This window comes from Gymnoscopelus braueri (genome assembly GCF_963280865.1).
Source record: "Gymnoscopelus braueri genome assembly, chromosome: 4".
NCBI classification, from domain to species: Eukaryota; Metazoa; Chordata; class Actinopteri; order Myctophiformes; family Myctophidae; genus Gymnoscopelus; species Gymnoscopelus braueri.
Genome location: NC_137605.1, coordinates 42,961,656 through 42,980,928, shown reverse-complemented (window position 1 = coordinate 42,980,928; position 19,273 = coordinate 42,961,656). Strand labels below are relative to the sequence as shown.

Below are 19,273 nucleotides of genomic sequence, written 5' to 3'. Positions count from 1 at the left end.
TATAATTCAATGTTTTTCATTGGTGTGCTTACGTCTGTCCTCTGACAGGTATCAATGCTCCCACAGATGGAAGAGTGATCCGGTTTCACCGACGACGACGACGACGACGACAACACAGCCAACAATGTGAAACCCCCTCCCCACTTCCTGGGTGCCATGGAGACTGCTGGACACTGTGACGTCTGTGGCCAGTGTGACACTGACCTACCTACCTACCGCTTCTCCTCATGCTTCTCCAGACCCTCCTCTTCCAATCCCATAATGACCCAGACCTCCACCCCCCCCCCCCCCCCGGACATCCTATAGTAACACGGTGTGCCATAACTCATTAAAAGCAATCTTCAGGGATACACCATATTTTGCTGACCGCACCACATCCGCACGCACACGCAATCTCGTCCTGGACATATATACGGACGGACAAAGGGACACACACCCCCCCCCCCCAAACGACCAGGTTTAACCACACAGAGACTTATTTTGTGGGAGTTAACGCCAACTCAGATGCACAGCTGTCTCAATCAGGAAAAAAAACAGTTGTCGGCGGGTGTAACCACTCCCACTCCCGGTGAGTGGAGCAGAAAAGGACGCCCTTTTTTGGGGGGAAAACGCTTGGACACGCCTCGGCGATCGGCCACCGAGCGCGCGCCGCCGCCGTCGTTATTACCTGACGTTTAACTCCTCCTTTTTCCTTGATGTTGACTCTTCCTCTTCCTCCTGATTTGACAGAAGATCAGTTTTTTTGATTTTTTTTAGCTGATTGTACACCAGGACACTGGAGCAGGTGGAGACAGCGGGGTCAGAGGTCAGTGGAAGGTATAGCCGTAGGAGTGCAACAATCAATCAAACCAATAAATTTTAATCCATTATAAAAAATTATCAATAATCGATACTATTATAATATCATCAATTCATAATCGATTCCTATTTTGGGCCGTGTCGTTATAGGCAAAAGGTTTACAAACAATTCAAAAACTGTGGAAATAGGGGATTTACAAGCTCGATGCAATGTGGTGTCAGCTTTTATTTTCACAGTTTTTGCTCTGACAATGCCGTTGTGTGACGGAGTAAGTGGTTAATTGATTCGTTGATATATAATTATTTTTTTATATAAATAAATAAAACGTAAAATAATGGATAGTTGCAGTCCTATATAGAGTTTATACCTTCCTTTGTCTTCATTATCTCTCCGCCAAATAGCCGAATTTATACCTTGTCGTATGACGGTATCGCATGCCGGAAATGTGCGTTGTGTCATAAAAGGCACTCGGGACAGGTGCAACGTAAGTAAGCAAAGTAAGTAAGCCTGACCCAGCCATGTGGCCCATAGGGCCGGAGCCAATCTCCTGTTTTTGTAGCGTGTGTCGGCTTGATGAGTACAACCCCTGGACTTGATCCCCAAACAGTGGTGGAAAAAGTACTCACATGTTTTACTTAAGTAAAAGTATCACTACTGCAATATAGAAATACTCCGTTAAAGTATAAGGCCGGAATTCAAAATGTACTTGAGTAAAAGTACAAACGTATTGGCATCAAATTGTACTTAAGGTACCAAAAGTAAAAGTACTCATTATGCAGAATGTCCCATTTCAAGTTTTCAAATGTATACAAATCTTTTGAAAATAGCAGATCTACAAGCTCACAATGCGTCGCATTGAGAGCTTGTAGATCGGCTATTTTCAAATGGCTAAAAGGTATATAGTGATAAAGTGATTATTGTATGTTTTGTAATAATAATCAAAATATACTAAGTAACTAGTAATTAAGGTTTTCAAATAAATGGAAAAATAGTGGAGTAAAAGTACAATATTTGGATCTGAGATGTAGTGGAGTAGAAGTAAAAGTATTGGAAATTGGAAATACTCAAGTAAAGTACAAATATCTCATAATTGTACTTTAGTACAGTACTTAAGTAAATGTACTTAGTTACTTTCCACCACTGCCCCCAATCCAACCCTGGATGCTGAGTGCCAAGCAGGGAGGCATGGGGTTGCATTTTTATAGTTTTTGGTACAAAGTACCATCTCTTTAACCCCTTTTAGCAAAAATACAAAGTCTGCATTCATGTAATGGTAACATAACTGTGTAAACACTAGGTAATTAACACCATTGTGCTCTTAAGTACACCATCTTATTCAATATTGCCATGAAAGCCTCATCATTATTATATATAATATAATTCCCATGTAAATGAATATGTTAATTTCCATAAGACAGCCTGTTTTTGGCACATGATAGTACTATACATTTGGTCAAGGAACCAGAAAAACTGGCAGTGTTTCATATGTCAACCCAACACATTTCTCCTTAGAACAATGGGCAAGAAATGTAAACAAACATGTAAACAAATGGGACAATTTTTTTTATTTTGGCTGTTAAGAATGCAAACAGAAAAAAATTATTCAGGTTCGGGATACCAATTTATCCAATCAGGAGAAGGAAAAGAAAAACTGTAAAAATCCTTTTGACCAAAACATATCACTTACGCTACCTTTAACCATTTCTAGGCCCTATAGAATTCCTCATTACTATTGCGTGACGCGTCGCATCTGTGAGCTTGTCGCTGGGCTATTTTCGGCGCGTGGAAAACACTGTCATACAGCGGATGGGTAAATCCGGCTTCTCTCTGCCTCTTCCACCGACTGTGTCTATACATGTGCCTTTCTTTCTGCCCCGGGGCCTGGACAGGACAGGAGCCTTGGATAGGGGTCCTGGACAGGGGCCCTGGACAGGGGCCTGGACGGAGGCCCTGGACACGGGGCCCTAAAACAAGGGCCTTCCACGTGCGTGAGGCCCCAGGGACGTGCACACTCATGGGACTCGTGAAGACGGTCACAGCACTTTGGCCTGAGCTGAATACGACGGTGCATTCGCTATCTCTGTACCGCACCACTGCTACTGTAACTGGTTCTCAAACTTTTTTCATTTCAAGGACCCCCCCTCCCATAACTCTGAGAGTGTGCAGAATACATTTGGGGGCGGCTATAGCCGAGTGGTTAGTTAGGTCCCAGGTACGATTCCAGCCCTCGGCAAATGTGACAAAGTGTCCCTGAGCAAGATACTTAACCCCTAACTGCTCCCCCCTCCGTGCTCCTCTGTGGGTCAGCACTCAGCTGGGTGAAGCTGAAAACGTATCCAAAAAAGAAAATGTGTACACTCTCAGGGTTACAGACCTGTGCGGGTTCATTTGGTTCCTAATTATTAATCCTTTAGCCAGGGGGGAACCCCCTCAGGGACCCCTGGGTGTCCCCAGACCCCACTTTTTGAGAACCACTGTACTGGATTATATCACCCTGGCAGCTGTGCTGAGATTTAGAAGTGCCGGTGATTCCCAGTCCAACCACGTGGTGGCACTGTGGAGCAACAAACTGTGGAAGCAAAACACACTGGATGGAGTGTGTGATTTGGGCTCCTAGGCACCCTCTGGACAGAGACGAAGAATGTTCCTTTTCTTTTTTGTTTTTGTTTTTTTGTTTGTAGCAATACTGTGTACTTCTGGGTCATGAGGTTGTACAAGCTGAACCCCAGGCAAAAAAAAAAACTATTCTCTTTGTACATAGTCTAGCCTTTTTACAGGGTTCACCCACCCGCCCACACACACACACACACCTCACTCACGTTCACGTTTTGTTTTTCAATCACTTTATTTATCATGATTTTGTTTTCATTGGTTATGCAAGTGGTTTTATGTATGTGTGTGTGCAAATTTGACATTCAGCGTGTTTTTTAGTCTTCTGTCTATAAAAGAATTGTAGCGGAGAAAAAACAAGCAAACAAATTGGCCTTAAAAGCAAACAGAATGACGTTCACCACTTTGTCCTCCTCGTGTCGTGTTTTTTGTTGTCTGCAATAGCTGTCTAAAGATAGCACACCAAGCTACTAGTTTGTTCAGATAAACTCCATTAACCTCTCGGCGCATCGCCAACGGATATGGGAGTGACAGAGAGAGAAGAAACGGTTAGTTAGGCCAGTGGTTCTCAACCTGTGGGCCGGGGCACACTGGTGGACCGTGAGGATACTGCAAGTGGGCCCCCAACTAATTGGAAAAACACAAAACTTTTAATGATAATATAAAACTAAATGAATGTAAAAATAATGTAAAAAGAAAATGTCATGGTTTTTTGTCCTTTACAACTTTGAATTGTGATACAGATCAATAGGAATCCCACCCATCTGATGAGTCAGATGAGGGGGCCGCGAAGTGGGCCCTGATCCAAAAACGTATGAGAACCACTGAGTTAGGCCATGCCAAAAACCTGTCAATCAGAGAGAGAGAGAGAGAGAGAGAGAGAGAGAGAGAGAGAGAGAGAGAGAGAGAGAGAGAGAGAGAGAGAGAGAGAGAGAGAGAGAGAGAGAGACTTCACGAGAATATCAGGTCATTTCAGTCTCTGTTTAAAAAGGCCTTGAGATATTTAACTTTTAGGGTTTAAGAGCTTTTTAAATACACGCTGCTAACTACTGAGGACATCTGTCATCTCTGCTGTCATTTGGCATGTCATTGATGACCAATCTGAAGATGTGGGTATCATGTTGTTAAGAGGTTGAATTAACCACTTAAACCCTATGTACTTTGTCCTAACTGGACTCCCCCCCACAGGGGTCTGTGTACTCGGGGCCCCCTTCCTTTTTCCCCCTCTAGACCAAATATCTCTTTGCCGAAACATATCCGGTCATGAACCTGCCTGCACAGTTCAGTTGTGAAACCCACTGCTCATCATTTCTATCCAAGCTAATTTCCACTAAACGTTTCTCAGCAGACACAGAATATAACTCAGCCAAAGCAATGACAAATTCCCCTCATGATGATGATGATGAGTAAAACTATTGCTTATACATCCTGACGGGAGTTCCCCCTGTTTGCACAACCAGCGACAACAGAAATGTCCAGTTGTATCCGGTGTTGTACCCACGTGAACCACTTAAACCCTTGGATGACCCAAGTCCCCCGGTCCTTTTTCCTCCCCTCTACGCCCCATATCTCTTCTGCGAAAATAGCCGATCTACAAGCTCACAACGTGTCATAACGTGACACGTTGTGAGCTTGTAGATCAGCTATTTACGCCAAACATCCCCCCCCCCCCAAGAATAAGGAGCGCTAGGAGCGCATGTGGTTAACCACCTCGAACTCCCCCAGTTCAGTAATTTGACAAAACGATAACAGTGGAGCGGCTCAAGAATGTGTAGCATCCCGACACCATCCTGTGTTGTAATAAATTGTATGGGGGAAGAGCGTGAGAGGCACTGAGGATACAATACCAGGACAGCCTTATAATATAGTATGAGCTACTGCATAACCAGTCGAGCACCTTGCAATCCCCATTTTGGTTTAATCTTTTAATCTTTTTTGTCTTTATTGGGGCGGGTGGGGGTTAGCAGGGAGGCGATCCTCGTACGTGTGACTGTACGTTTATTTGCTGCTTATGCTTCTGTTCTGAGCCCATATCGGTCCAAAGTCGATCGATGTTTGTCCAAAATCTTATCTACGTGGCACATGAATACTCCATGTTTAATCAAAAGTGTTGCCTATAGGGACATCTTGAAGTGGGCTGTCTTGGAGGATGAGGGTTAGCCTATATACTTGATGGTAGATTAATGATATATTTTTACCCATTGGCAATAAGTATAACTCATTAATTGAATGGAGAATGATTGCTTTGTGAGGAAAGTAAACTTCACAACTGAAAAGACAAAGAGAGAACATAAAGCAAAGTAATTTATTTTGGTAATTCATCCCAGTGTACTTTAACAGGTATAAAAATACTGTACATGCCTAGATTTGTTTGTTTATTTTTATGTTCTGGAAATTTGTTGTCATAAAGTACATGTTATAACATTCCATTTATGTAAAAAAGAATGTACAGAAAGGAAATTAAAAGAGCAAATCCTTTGAATAACACCCCTGTTGCATTTTCTGTGCCCTACTGCAGCGGTTCTCAACCTTTTTATGCCACGACCCCCCAAAATAATCATATGTGAACTGATGACCCCCTCACCCTGACAAGCATTTGGAATTGTACTGTAGGTGTTGAGGCATTACATTTAGTTTGACTTGGTTCCACAGATAAATATCGTGAAAATAGCCGATCTACAAGCTCAGATCGCTCCCTGTCTGGAACCACAGGTTGAGAACCACTGGCTTACAGCATGCCACTTGTTCTGTCGCTAGGACATCTCAAGGAACCATGACCATAGACAGGCAAGAATACTCGAAGAACATTTCTGAGGGAGGTTTCACTATGAAGGAGAGTCACAGTCATACATGAACCCTAGCATTGCTATTCTGAGGAGAACTTTATCCAAAAATAGCATATCTACAAGCTCACAACGCCTCGTGCCGCGAGGCGTTGTGAGCTTGTAGATCTGGGGTTTTTTTTCGGCAAATACATTTGGTGTAGAGTAAAAAAAGAGCAGACTAAGTACAGAGGAAAAGGTCAAGTTTACGAAGTATTGACGGTTCAGGTGGTTAAATGTCTGAAAATATATTAACATGAATCCAACACTGATGACAGTGCTGTCAAACAAGTCTATGAAGCTACAGTGTCTATGAAATCTGTTGAAAAGTTTAATAAGCAACACAATTTTATACAATATGTAGTGGGGGGTCCCTGCTTCATCTCTCTCTCAGCTAGAGGGTCCTTGGCATGAAAAAGCGTTGAAGACCCGTGAGCTAGATGTTTATGATGTAAACAAATTAATGCTTTTAAAATCCATCTGTTTACGTTTATGTTAAATTCTGACGTCTAGTTTAGCCAATCTACAAGTTCACAACGTGTTGCAATGCAACCGTTAATATCGGTTACAAAAAAAAGAAGTTGAATTTTTTTTGCATATAATGACATGCCCAAAATAGGGATGCTAGGTTGAGTGTGGTTAACACTAAACCCAGGCAATGCTGAAATAGTGAAATGAAAGTTATTTAGTTTTTGTTCATGCCAATTTAAATAACTGTAAACCTTACAGTAACAGATGTGGTGTTCATGTGCAATTCACCAGGGAACTAGAAAAGAGAACTAAAGTCCATTGGCTTTGCTTCATTGGCTGTTTATGGAGCAAAACATAAAACATACTTAAACACTGTTTATAAATAAAGTCCCTCTGCCCAAAGAGGAAGTAAAGTAACTGATGCACCCAATCAATTTATTCTTAGAAATTCAGATTCTTAATTTTATATTTTAGAAAACAGAATTGGGGGAAAAGTCTGGACACAAATACTTATCCTGACCTGGGAAATACTCAAATCAAATTCTTTTCCATACTTGCGTTAGGAACCCTAATGATATTAGGAACCCTCATAATACTCTTAAGGAGAGGTAGAAAGGTATGTTTTTAATGTGGAAACATCAGCACTTGACGGTGGAAGTTCAAGTTGTTGGCACAAATGTCTCATCAGTGGAACTTGAGTCTTTTTTCAGCTTCAAACAGCTTCTCTTCCTCGTCGGAGACACGGTTTCCTTTGATACTGTTGGAGATACATTCACAACATACCACCACACCACAACAACCAGGAATTAGTAGGAAATCAACCAGCTGAGAAGAGCGATACAAGACCCACGTTAACTTCATAACTACCCTTCATAAAGAAAATTGAAGAGCGGGGAGACTACATACAACCACCCCAATTGTATAAGTTATATTGTATTAACATACTCTACCATACAGATTGGACAAAATTAAATTTTATTCATTAAACAAAGAGCTGTTTTTGAAAAAAGTGCCGCTTTATGTGAAACATTGGAAGTACTTCTTCCACCACTGTTTAGACAGGAAAATGGTTCCTTACTAGACCTCTTTGATGAATGTGTTGACAGACAGGGCTTCAGAGAGCAGCCTCACTCCATCCACAGTCAGCTGGTTATTGATTAACCTGCACACACACACACAGCAGAACAAGCTTCAAGCTGACAATAACATGGGTCAATGACGTGACATTTAGTTGCTGTCAGGGCAGAAACCTCTTATCTCCATGCTTTAACTTTTTGTTTTTTGTAAATTAAGGCCCCACTTGATCATACTACAGCCTCACACAAAAGCATCAAAAGTTTGGTGCCGCGTTTCAAGCTTGTAGATCTGCTAATTTTGCTATTTTTGAATTCTGAAAAGTAGACTAACTGTTTTGGACATATGAGGTTTCCAACCGACGGAGACGATTTGTTTTGTGTACAAAACCCCAGCATCCACATTCTGGGTTGTCACTGACGTGGGATTTGGGATCCAACCGGAGGTTTGGGCAAACCCCGCCCCTGGAGAGCCGCGGTAATCCTTAATTAGAGCATAGTGTATATAGGTGGGCCTTGCTGTATGTTATGCCACGCAGTCAGAACACTTTAAAAAAAAAACTACAAGACAGTTCTTGTGCATTTGTGCAGTAGGAGAGGCGTTCTCAATCGATATCAATATAGCATTTTCTGCTGAGGAAACAGCAATGAAAGCGTCCATTTACAGGCAAAATAATATATTCTCATCTATTCATCTATATCATTATCACAGGGATGCGGGGGTTAACAGAGCTGTTCCACTCGAAACATATCGTGAAATATCAACTCGCACGTTCGCTCCTACATTATTTTATAATCTAATCCTATAATAAGGCCAGCAGAGAAGTATATAACAGACGAGCGTATTTTAACAGTTGACAAACGGATGCACAAGACGGCCGTCTCCATCTATTTATAAATTCTGTAATAAACTCTTTGGATATAGCCAGCAATTATTAACCTATATGACAGACTAGCGTATGTTAAAGGTAGGGTAAGTGATTTGCAATTATTCAAATAATTGCAAAATGGGTCTATGTTCTGATAGTGCTCGTTACTATAGAGTGTCCTGTCCATATAAGGAGTCTCCATGTCTCTCCAGCTCTTTATAAAACAGAAAATGCATTTTCGTTTCAGTTTCAGTTTCATTTCCAATTTTATCCAATCAGGATAGAGAACTCAATCAGGATATAGATTAAACAAGTGAAATTGGAAGTGATGACACTAAGAAATGAGCTGGCAAAATTAGAACTGGAACACTATAAAAATGAAGCTTAAAAATGGGTACTTTCTCCTGATTGGCTGAGATTTTGACACCTACCAAAAAAATTATGTTGTGTTTATTAAAGAGCTGGAGAGACGGGGAGACTCCTGTTACTGAACAAACACACTATAGCAATGATTACTATCAGAATATAGTGCTTTAACCTTTAAAAAAAATACTTTTTGTTTTAACCCAAAAATATCACTTACCCTACCTTTAACAGCAACAGTTGACAAGAGATGCAATGTCCATCAGATATAGATTCTAGAAACAGCCAGCCAATGGAGAAGGTCGGGGGGGGCGCGGTTTGGATTCCGGCGGCTCTCCGGGGGCGTGTGTGTGTGTGTGTGTGTGTGTGTGTGTGTGTGTGTGTGTGTGTGTGTGTGTGTGTGTGTGTGTGTGTGTGTGTGTGTGTGTGTGTGTGTGTGTGTGTGTGTGTGTGTGTGTGTGTGCAGTATAAATGCGTGCATGTTGTTCTGACCAGAGGCTAGACAGTCCCGTGTTGCTTCTAAGCAGCTCAGCCAGATGTGGGGCCACGTCATCAGACAACTCATTCTCCACCAACCTGAAACCGTAGAGTTTTTAATGTACAGTTGTACTGTATCAAGAACAACAACTATAAGCGTTACATTTCCTTATGGGAAATATGTGGTGCGTGAGGTCGATCTACAAACTCACAGTCAGCTTATTAGATCTGCTATTTTCGCTGAATGTTCACCCTAGAATATGGATGCTAGGGGTCCATGTTGTTAAAGGTGGTCTGACATAATTAAGTTACATATTTATTGCATTTAAACCGGAAAAGCATATGTGTCATTTTATATTTTAGCGTTGGCTGTTCAAAAATAGCAGACAAGCTCACAGCACATCACTTCGTGCCGCACTGCGAGCTTGTACATCTGCTATTTTTGAAAAATGTAAAGAAATCTTGAAAGTGTGAGAACTACTGACTAATTATGCATTTATACATTGGCTATTCAAAAATAGCAGATCTACAAGCTCACAGTTCGTCACTGTACATCTGCTGTTTTTTAATATTCTTTTTAAATGTCAAAAATGTTTGGAAGCTTTTTTTTTTTTTTTACATAAATCGTCTCTTCTGGGGGTGCCTGGCACAAAACATTTCCAGACAGGGGTCCACGGCCAAATACATATTCATTTGGGGGTCCTTGGAACGAAAAAGGTTTGAGAACTACTGGCCTAAATGGTCCACCAGGGGTCCTCACCAGAAGATCCTGAGGCAGGTATTCTCTTTGAGCGCTTCAGCCAAGCTCCTCCCACCTTCAGATGTGATGCCGTTGGCGGAGAGACTAGAAGAAAAGACATCCAGCATTTATATATTTACTACCATATCAAATGAGTTGATTTCAACCAATAGGCTCCCCTGGCTTGATACCCGGACGTACTGTACGGTACGCTCACCTCAGGTTGGTGAGACTCGGGTGTTTCCTCAGAGCAGCTGCAAACGCTTTCGCTCCCTTGTCCCCGATGGTGTTCCCCCACATTCTGAAAAACAGTGACGTTGTAACAGTGGTTCTCTACCTTTGTCTGGATCCGGGCAAACTTGAACATCTCGTAAACGTACACGGCCCACCCATCTTTCGGCTGCCGTGTTAAGTGGTCAGATAGGTAGGCCGTGTGCATTTTCAGAGCATGTTTATTTGAATGATCAATCAATCAATCAACCAATCAATCAATCAATCAATCAATCAATCAATCAATCAATCAATCAATCAATCATGTTCTGGCTTGGATCAATGGAACTAACCACTTACCACTTTCGCACCTTATGCTTAACCTCATGTACATACTGTATCTGCTGGGCTTATGCTATGTGTACTGTATGCATGTAGATACAGTATCTTAATTTATCTTATGTTGCCTACCATATGCATATTTAATGTTAGATTTTTTTCTCCCTTACTGGAAAACAACAGATATTATGGAGCTTACCCCAAAACAAACTTCAGCAACTTCTTTACACCTGTAAACCAGTGATTTTCCAATTAAGTTGATGAACTAACGTATATATAGAGACTTTAAGTTCCTATTTATGACAATGAAAACTAATTTTAAAGAAAGGTTTTAAAGAAAGAATGCCATGACTTTTCTTTTAAGTAATTTTTTATATTAATGTTATATTATCAATAAAATGTTGTGCCCACATGCAGTTAACCCACAGGTCGGGAATTGTTGCAATATAATCAACGTGTATGAAAACATTTAGACGCAAGGGTCGCTGTGAAAGGCTGGTCAACTCTTACCCCACGTCAAAAATACATGTGCTCTTCTGAATGGCGCTGGCCAAATATTGCCCTCCGACGCTGGTGATTTTGTTCTTGCCAATCCTAACGGTAACAGAGTTATGTCAACGTCAACATCAGAATTAATTAAACAACAACATCCCTCATTTATAAGACATCCTCTTTGAAAACTCTATAACATACTTGACAGTTCGAAGCTTTGGGCACTCTTCAATTATCTGTCCAACAAGCCTGGCTCCAACATCTGTGATGTGATTGTTATAGAGCCTGAAAAGAGACAGATCAATACATTCAAGTCAGTTTAATCACTTTTATATTCTGCCTATCGAATAAAGTTAAACCAATGTTAGACATTTCCTCAAGTTGTCACTTTCAAAATGCATGATGCTGTGATGTTCTATACTTTATTATACTTTTACTAGGGCGATGCCCGTAAGGGTGGCATCCCCCTGGCAGACAGGCACACACACACACACACACACACACACACACACACACACACACACACACACACACACACACACACACACACACACACACACACACACACACACACACACACACACACACACACACACACACACACACACACACACACACACATATACACACACACACACACACACACACACACACACACACACACACAGATTTATAAATGGATTACTTACCCCAGGTACTCCACCAGTTTGTGTTTACAGAGCTCCTCTGCCAACACCACCATACTGCTGTCAGAGATCTGGTTAACAGACAGCCTGGGAACACACAGATAGAAATCAAATTGACCTCAATGTATTGAATCGATTAATATAATACATGAAACCTCTTTTTATCCTGTGTGTGTGTATGTGTGTGTGTGCGTGTGCGTGCCTCACCTCAGCACCGTCATCTTGCAGAACGATGGCTTCAGCTGCATGACCCCGTAGTCACTGATATTGTTGTTGTCCAGGTCCACTCCTATGGGCTTGTCGCGGTGCTGCAGCACAAAGTTCAGTGCGCTGCAGTCGGCCGAGCACACGTTGCAGTACGCCACCTTAATGAAGCTGGCCGTGATGCCCTTGGCCGCCAGCTGTGCCACGTCCTTCCTTCCTGTCTCGTAGATGCACCGCAGCATCCACAGGAAGTGGGGCAGCACGTGCACCATCTTGGTGCCCTCGTTGGTGTAATGGGGCAAGCCACGCAGGTGGGACTTGACACTGGTGGAGAGGTACGATTTGAGGAAGTCTCTTTTTTTCTTCAACAACACCGGAGGTGCTGTGTGCTCCAGCAGGCCCGTGTTTGCCTTGGAAAGCAGTCCACACAAGAAGAGGTTGGCGAACTGAAGGTGCTCCGTGTTTCGGAACGGGTCCTGTGGTCCCGGGAGATTCGGGGACCCGCTGACGCAGGAGGCACAGGGCAGGCATTGGGTCGTCTCCCTCTTACGGCTGCACTCGGTGAAGAACTTGACGACGGCGCTCGTGGCGACCTGCTCGTCCAGCACCAGAGAAAACGCAGCCAAGAAAGACTGCAAGGTCATGTGGAGGAACTCATACGTGGCGGGGCTTCCGCAGGCGTCGTAGTGGCTGACCGGCCGGAGGAACCCCACAAGCAGGTCCTCCTCGGTCAGACCGCAGGCCGTCACTTCCTCCTGGTTGAATATGAAGGTGCCTGTCTGTAGGCCCTGTAGGGCCAGCCGCCCGAAGGCCGCCAGGGGCCTCAATCCTGCTCGGAACGTCTCGGAAGTGCACCTGGCGCTTCTCTTCTTCAAAAGCCCCCCCGGCGGAGGCAGGGCCGAGCGGCTGAGGCAAACCTCGGACAGCAGGAGGAAGACGCCGGTGAGAGTCACGCACGTTTCGGGCAGCGCACAGTTATCGTGCATGTTGTGCAGGTGCTTGAAGCTCTTGAAGACGATCCAGCAGAAGAGCGGTGTGGAGCACAGGCCACAGAGGTGGGGGTTCGCGTCCAGCTGGGTGGTCACCAGGGATCGATACTCCTGCCCCTTGAAGTGCAGGGCGGTGTAGGCCTGGAGGTGAGCCGGGGAGAACCCACGGAGGACAACCTTCTTCCTGATCATGCTGCTCTGGAACTCTGTCCCCGTCCGCGCCGTCAGGACCTTCTGCGAGCCCTGGAGGAGTTTCCCACAGAGCAGACTGATCAGCAGCAGCAGGGGATGCGCCTTGTCGTGCGGTGAGGCGACCGTAGGCATGTTGACCAGATCCAAGTCCCCGTGGATTTCGTCGTAGCCGTCGAACGTGAAAAGAGCCTTCTCCGGAAAGCGGAGGATGTAATTAAACGCCTCGTCGTCCAGATCCTGGTCCGGGTAGCAGTTGTGTCTGAACAGCAGGTCCCGGAGGGAGATCTGGTCTGTGTCTTTGAACGAGCTGAACATTCGACAGCGGAACTTGAAGAAAAACATGGCGTCCGTCTGCAGCTGGCGCTTGGACCAGAGGTTCTGCAGCTTCTGTAGAAGGATGGACTTGCCGACTCCGGCGTCCCCCGTCACGAAGATTGTCTCGGCTCGGTGGTTGAAGACCCCCTCGTCCCCCAGGAGCTGGTCGGGGCTCTCCAGGAAGCCCAGGCTCTCGTTGCAGCCGTTCAGCAGCTCCATCAGGGTGTCGATGTACAGCTCGTCCAGCAGGGTCTCCTCTCGCTGCGCGTAAGACGTGATGAAGTGGGTGTCCCGGCCTAGTTGATCCCTCAGCTTCTCGCAGTACCTGCTGACTGAGAGGGAAACACAATAGTGAGCAGGTCAGTACATGGTGTCTAGATTAGTCAAACTGAGAATCAATATTAAGGAAACATTTATTTTGTGCCAGATATGCCTTTTATTTACAGCACTTCCATCAGCACAATAAAATGCTTCCAATATTATTGCACTTTCAATATTATTGCACCACATCATACACTGTCAGAAATAGGGGTACAGTAGCAGTTTGCAGTTAACCAGTGGGGTCCGGGGACCCCCAGGGGTCCTTGAGGGACATAGGATATTTCTACTAAGCAGTTAAAAGATGCACAGATCCCAACTGTCACAAAAAACTAAGAAGGAATTGTAGATCTGCTATTTTCAGACTGTATATTGTATATCATCATGTGAATACATTTAACAGGAACTAAATGAATCATTCGTCGATTTAGCATTTTGGACTTTGTTGCCTCTCTTTTTACATGACTCTGGTGTGTGGCATCTGAAAAATGTCTTTGGCATGATTGATACCTCTGAGAGCGTGAACAAGGAATTCACAAAACAGGCTTGACTGGTGAATGCCTGGAAAGGTCTGGGACTTCATGTGAAACTCTTCATAAGTACAGTGGCGTTCTAGACCAGAGGTACAGTATAGTAAAAGCCCCTCTTACAGGTACAAACTGTAAGTGTGCTTAGAGTTTCTTTAAACTCTAACCTGCACATACTGTAATTGCACGTCAACGGTACAGCAGGCATACCTACTCTAGAGCAGTGGTTCTCAACATGTGGGTCGGGACCCCCAGGGGGGTCCCCACATGATTTTTGCGGGGTCCACATATGACAGTAAAGTGAGAATTTAAGGACTTTTAAGACCTTTTTCATAGCTAAAAAAAAAGGAAGAAAGAAAATAAAAAAGACGATTACTGCATCAAAAGTAATCAACAAACTATACTATAAAAACTGGTCAAACATTAGCCAAATTGTCACAGATCTTGTAGATTTTCACAATATTTATCTGTGGAACCGAGTCAAACTAAATGTAATGCCTCAACTCCTATAATTCCAAGTGCTTGTCAGGGTGGGGGGTCCCCACTGCAAATATGATTATTTGAGAACCACTGCTCTTGAGGTATAAGTGCACTGGCGGTACCCTAGAGTCTAGAGGGTATTGCTAGTACACATGTACCCTGAAAACTAAATAATAATAATTAGGGATGTTCGATATTGACTTTTTTTTTACCAATATCCGATATACTGATATTGTCCAACCCCGCCTGATTTCCGATACCGATATCAACCGATACCGATATATGCGGGCTTTCTCACCAAAAGTCAACTAATTGAGTTTCACAGTGAGGGGGCGGCCGCCGAGAAGGCCCTGTCACCCCAGGTTCGCTTGTTTGTCTTGGGGGTGTCCAGGAGGTTGGCACCACCCGACCTGAGGGAACGGGAGGGGACGTGGCGTTTGATGAGTTCAGAGAGGTAGCGGGGGGCCTGGTTGTTGAGGGCTTTGTAGGTAGTGATATAGAATTCTGTGCTTGACTGGGAGCCAGTGGAGGTCTTGGAGGACAGGAGTGATGTGGTCCCTGGATCGGGTTCTGGTGAGCAGGTGGGTGCAACTAAAAGGTACAATTCAGTAATACTTACTTAGTAATACAGTACTTACTGGGATCTGTGTTGACCACTTGTATCTTCTGTATGAACTCTGTTGGCTGGTAGTCGATCTCTTTCAGCCACGGCTGAAGGTCTATGTAAGCATCATGCACTTTATAAAGAACATAAATGAAGCACTCACAGGCCTCCTCTCCTTTCCCCTGGACCAGCTCCAAGATTTTGCGTACCTGCAGATTCATAAAGGTAAACAGATTAAAAATGTTAACCACTTAAGCCCTGCTATTTACTGTAGTTCGTTGTTCAACAGTGTCGCACAAAAATAGCCAATCTACAAGCTCACAATGTGTCACGGGTGTGATGCACTGTGAGCTTGTAGATGTGCTATTTCCGCTACTTTGGAAAATATTTGAAAATGATTCAAGATTTACACCTATAATGAACATGCCCAAAAAATGCCAGGCTAAGAGTTTCGGGTATAATTTCTTGCCAATTGGCATGACTTGTGCCAAAACTCCATTCCTCTTTTCATTTTCACTACCTTATCAGGCGCCGTGGTGGCGCGCTGCACTATTTCCACATCCTCCGAACATAGGAAGCCGCCGTGCGCCAGGTTGTCCAAGATGCACTGGGTGCTCTTCACCTGGGAGACCAGGACCTCTCTGTAACAGGTGAGGAGCTGGAGTTTGGTGCCAGGAAGGGGTCCTTCTCCATTATAACCCATCACTCATGAACTACACTATAAGCAGCAGCAGAGGTGACGGGGTCTCGAGTCGACAGATGCCAATAAGTCAACTTGAGTTGCTTTTCTTGACCTGAAAAACATAACAAATAATAATAATTTTTTTTAAATAATTTATTTTGGCTTTATAATGACATTGGACTTGAATTGACGTGTCGGGTTGTGAAAATGTTTCACTTAATTGTGACTTGCCTTTATATTTTACGAGAGAAATAAGCAACCAGGTCTATGAAAACAAGCACAAAAGAAGCGACAAACACATGAGCACTTTAAACCTATATACTGTACAAGCTCTACAATCTAAGCTCTCGCGACGCGTTGTGAGCTTGTAGATCTGCTATTTTCAAGAATCTTGGGGAAAAAGTGGAACATTTGAAATATTTTTCAAACATTTTAACAACCCGTGCCAGATTTGTGTTGTTAAAATGTTTGAAAAATATTTAAAACATTTGTACATATTAATTTGGGGGGTCCTTCATATGAAAATGTTTGAGAACCACTGACATAAACAACATTTATGAAGCAAGCCTAAAATAAGCAACCACACTTTAGAAACAAGCCCAAAAACTACCAATATTTACAAGCAACTTTACAGGGAAAACAAGCCCAAAGTCTCCTATAATAAGTGGACATGGGAACACAGTTTAGGACTTACATAAGACTGAGATTTGATACTTGACTCATATTTGACATATTTGTTGTCTCCAGTTGGCCTACGGCCCTATGCCCTTTCCCTGATTTCTGAATCCAAGACTAAAGCATTTTGCTTAGAAAACTGCAAGAGAAATACATAGGCCTACTAGCGAACATGAAATGAATGATACCCACTGAAGAATATAATATCACAAATAAGAAATGGAGTGAAGGTACCTCCTGAGCAGATTTATTTTAAACTGTGGCCATATTAGTTCAATAAGTCCATAAAATATTTGTTTTACACTTAGAGATCAGCATGTTCCCACAAAGTCTGTCATATAATATATTATATATCAGTCATGGAGGATCTTCAAAATAGTGTTTGCACTTTCTCCCTGTTTGGCCCGTACATCTACATAAACGTTTAGATTTCAAATATAAAGTGCGTACCTCATGGCCACGGTTGTTATAATTATGTTCGGGCCCTCAGAAGTACCTGAATCTTCCGTATTGTTCAATAAAAAGCATTTTAATCCGATCAGTGGCCATTATCTTCGTATTTTTTCCATATGATTTCAACTACGCAATCCTATCGGTTGGGAAGTGTATTGCACTCTGGTACATTACACTCAATGAGAAAATGGCCACCGATCTGATTAAAATGCTTTTTATTAAACAATACGGAAGATACAGGTACTTCTGAGGGCTCATATATAATTGTAACATCTGTGGTCATGGGGTCAGCACTTAATATTTGAAATATGAACGTTTATGTAGATGTAGGGGCCAAAAAGGGAGAAAGGGAAAACACTATTATGAAGATCATCCATGACGGACCGTGTTGAGATCTATGGCTTATCATTCTAGCCTAATACACATCAATACTGTAGATTTTTTCTCTCTCCCCAAATGTTGAATATTTTATTCTTTACTATGAATGTTGAATAGCCTACTACTACAGTTAGTTGACTCTAAGAAACAGATAAAACGTGAGGCTACTCTATGTAAACAAACAAAACGAAACGAACCAAAACTATATTTTAATGTTGTTGTTCTTTTTACTGTCTCCCCTCGTGACTGTTTGAAAGCTCATGTTTACTAGTTGGTAGAAGGCAGGCTAATACTAGGCTACTCTTCCTTATTTTGGCTTCATAATAACGCCAATAGTTTAAAACTTTCAGTAAATTGTCAAACATTCTTAGCCAATCAATCATTAATGAAACTGTTACAACAAAACGCACGTGTCAATGTCAGATCATGTTTACATACGTCTGTCAGTCTTGATCCGTCCACTGTGTTGTGGTTGTGATGAATGGTATATGTCCTCCTCCACGCCCACTAAGTCTTCATATCATGTCACTCTTAGGTTATTAATGATACAAATACAAATAAATCCTCATAATCTTGAACAGTGTTTTCCGTTATCTGTTGTTGTCGCGGTCTCTGTGATCCACCCACTAGTAACAATGCAGCCTACTACACAAACTCCTATACAAACAGCAGGCGGTTATGCTTGACAGTAAAAGGAAGTGAAAGTGAAAATAACGTCATCACTTCCCAAACCATAGAGCCCTATCTGTGTCTGTGTGTGTTTAAACATGACCTGTATAGTAGGATTAAACAATACTATTTTAAATAAACAACACTAATAATAATTTCACAGCCAGACAGAGGTAGATATATGCTTTTTTAATCAAACGACTGATGATCAAATCAAATAATTCTATAGTAGGCCTAGTTAAGAAAACACTTAAACCTTATAACATTTAATGTTATAGATGAACATGTTGTTTAGACCAGGGGTTCCGAAACTTTGCAGCTCAAGTCCCGGGCCGGGACCCAGACTCATTATGAATAATGATAACGCATTATTAACCATTGCTTAAGCGTTATTAAAATGGAATGTTGAATTTCTAAAATTCTTTTGAAATTTTGAGTTTAAGGTTCTGAAAAATCTTAACTTAATTTTTTTTTTTTGGGGGGGGGGGGGGGGGGGCATGACCCAAAAATGGGTCCAGATCCATTGTTTGGGAAACACTGGATTAGGCAGATTCCAGCAGGCTTATTGTTTAGGTATCCTAGTTTATTTTTCTCTGTGCACTCTACGTATGTGACTAGTTACATTGTTGTTTGCTAACTAGAGTTCATGCTTATCTCTGCCATTCTTCTAATCTCTCACTTGTAAGTCGCTCTGGAAATGTGCATCTGCTAAATGCCTAAATTGTAACCACAAGCTCTTTGATAATCACACTACACTTTGATCATTTCTATATATAGGGTCGGAGACCTTAGGCACCTTAGGGTGCCAAGATTGGCACAGGGAGGAGGGTGATCACT

General features: G+C 42.7%; 2 protein-coding genes across 4 annotated transcripts in view; one reads left to right on the top strand and one right to left on the bottom strand.

Moving 5' to 3' along the window:
• Positions 1–5,004, top strand: part of znrf2b (zinc and ring finger 2b) — a 137,386-nt gene extending 132,382 nt beyond the window's left edge. The window contains exon 5 of the mRNA XM_080427356.1: positions 49–5,004. The gene's annotated coding sequence lies outside the window, so the exon portion shown is untranslated. The remainder of the gene's footprint in view (positions 1–48) is intronic.
• Positions 5,005–5,700: 696 nt separating this feature from the next.
• Positions 5,701–18,410, bottom strand: nod1 (nucleotide-binding oligomerization domain containing 1). 3 transcript variants are annotated; one of them, XM_080427349.1, is made up of 12 exons: positions 18,206–18,410; positions 16,100–16,373; positions 15,614–15,788; positions 12,158–13,982; positions 11,954–12,037; positions 11,466–11,549; positions 11,283–11,366; positions 10,441–10,524; positions 10,245–10,328; positions 9,500–9,583; positions 7,781–7,864; positions 5,701–7,459 (listed from the first exon to the last, which is right to left on the bottom strand). In XM_080427349.1, the coding sequence occupies exons 2-12, from the start codon at positions 16,280–16,282 to the stop codon at positions 7,387–7,389; spliced, it is 2,844 nt and encodes a 947-aa protein (XP_080283475.1). In that variant the 5' UTR covers positions 16,283–16,373; positions 18,206–18,410; the 3' UTR covers positions 5,701–7,386. The 3 variants fall into 3 exon arrangements, 2 of the variants coding, with proteins under 2 accessions (XP_080283475.1, XP_080283476.1); XM_080427350.1 differs by having other exon boundaries at positions 7,786–7,864; XR_013933098.1 differs by lacking the exons at positions 5,701–7,459; positions 7,781–7,864 and having other exon boundaries at positions 9,552–9,583; positions 10,425–10,524.
• Positions 18,411–19,273: the final 863 nt, after the last annotated feature.

What these genes read in the sequence shown, in the direction of transcription:
- nod1 (XM_080427349.1), bottom strand. Translation starts at nt 16,282, where the DNA reads ATGGGTTATAATGGAGAAGGACCCCTTCCTGGCACCAAACTCCAGCTC. An exon ending in CCGAGTCTCACCAACCTGAG is followed by an intron (nt 10,329 to 10,440) that starts GTGAGCGTACCG and finishes CTTTTCTTCTAG; the next exon opens with TCTCTCCGCCAACGGCATCA. An exon ending in ACATTCATCAAAGAGGTCTA is followed by an intron (nt 7,460 to 7,780) that starts GTAAGGAACCAT and finishes TATCTCCAACAG; the next exon opens with TATCAAAGGAAACCGTGTCT.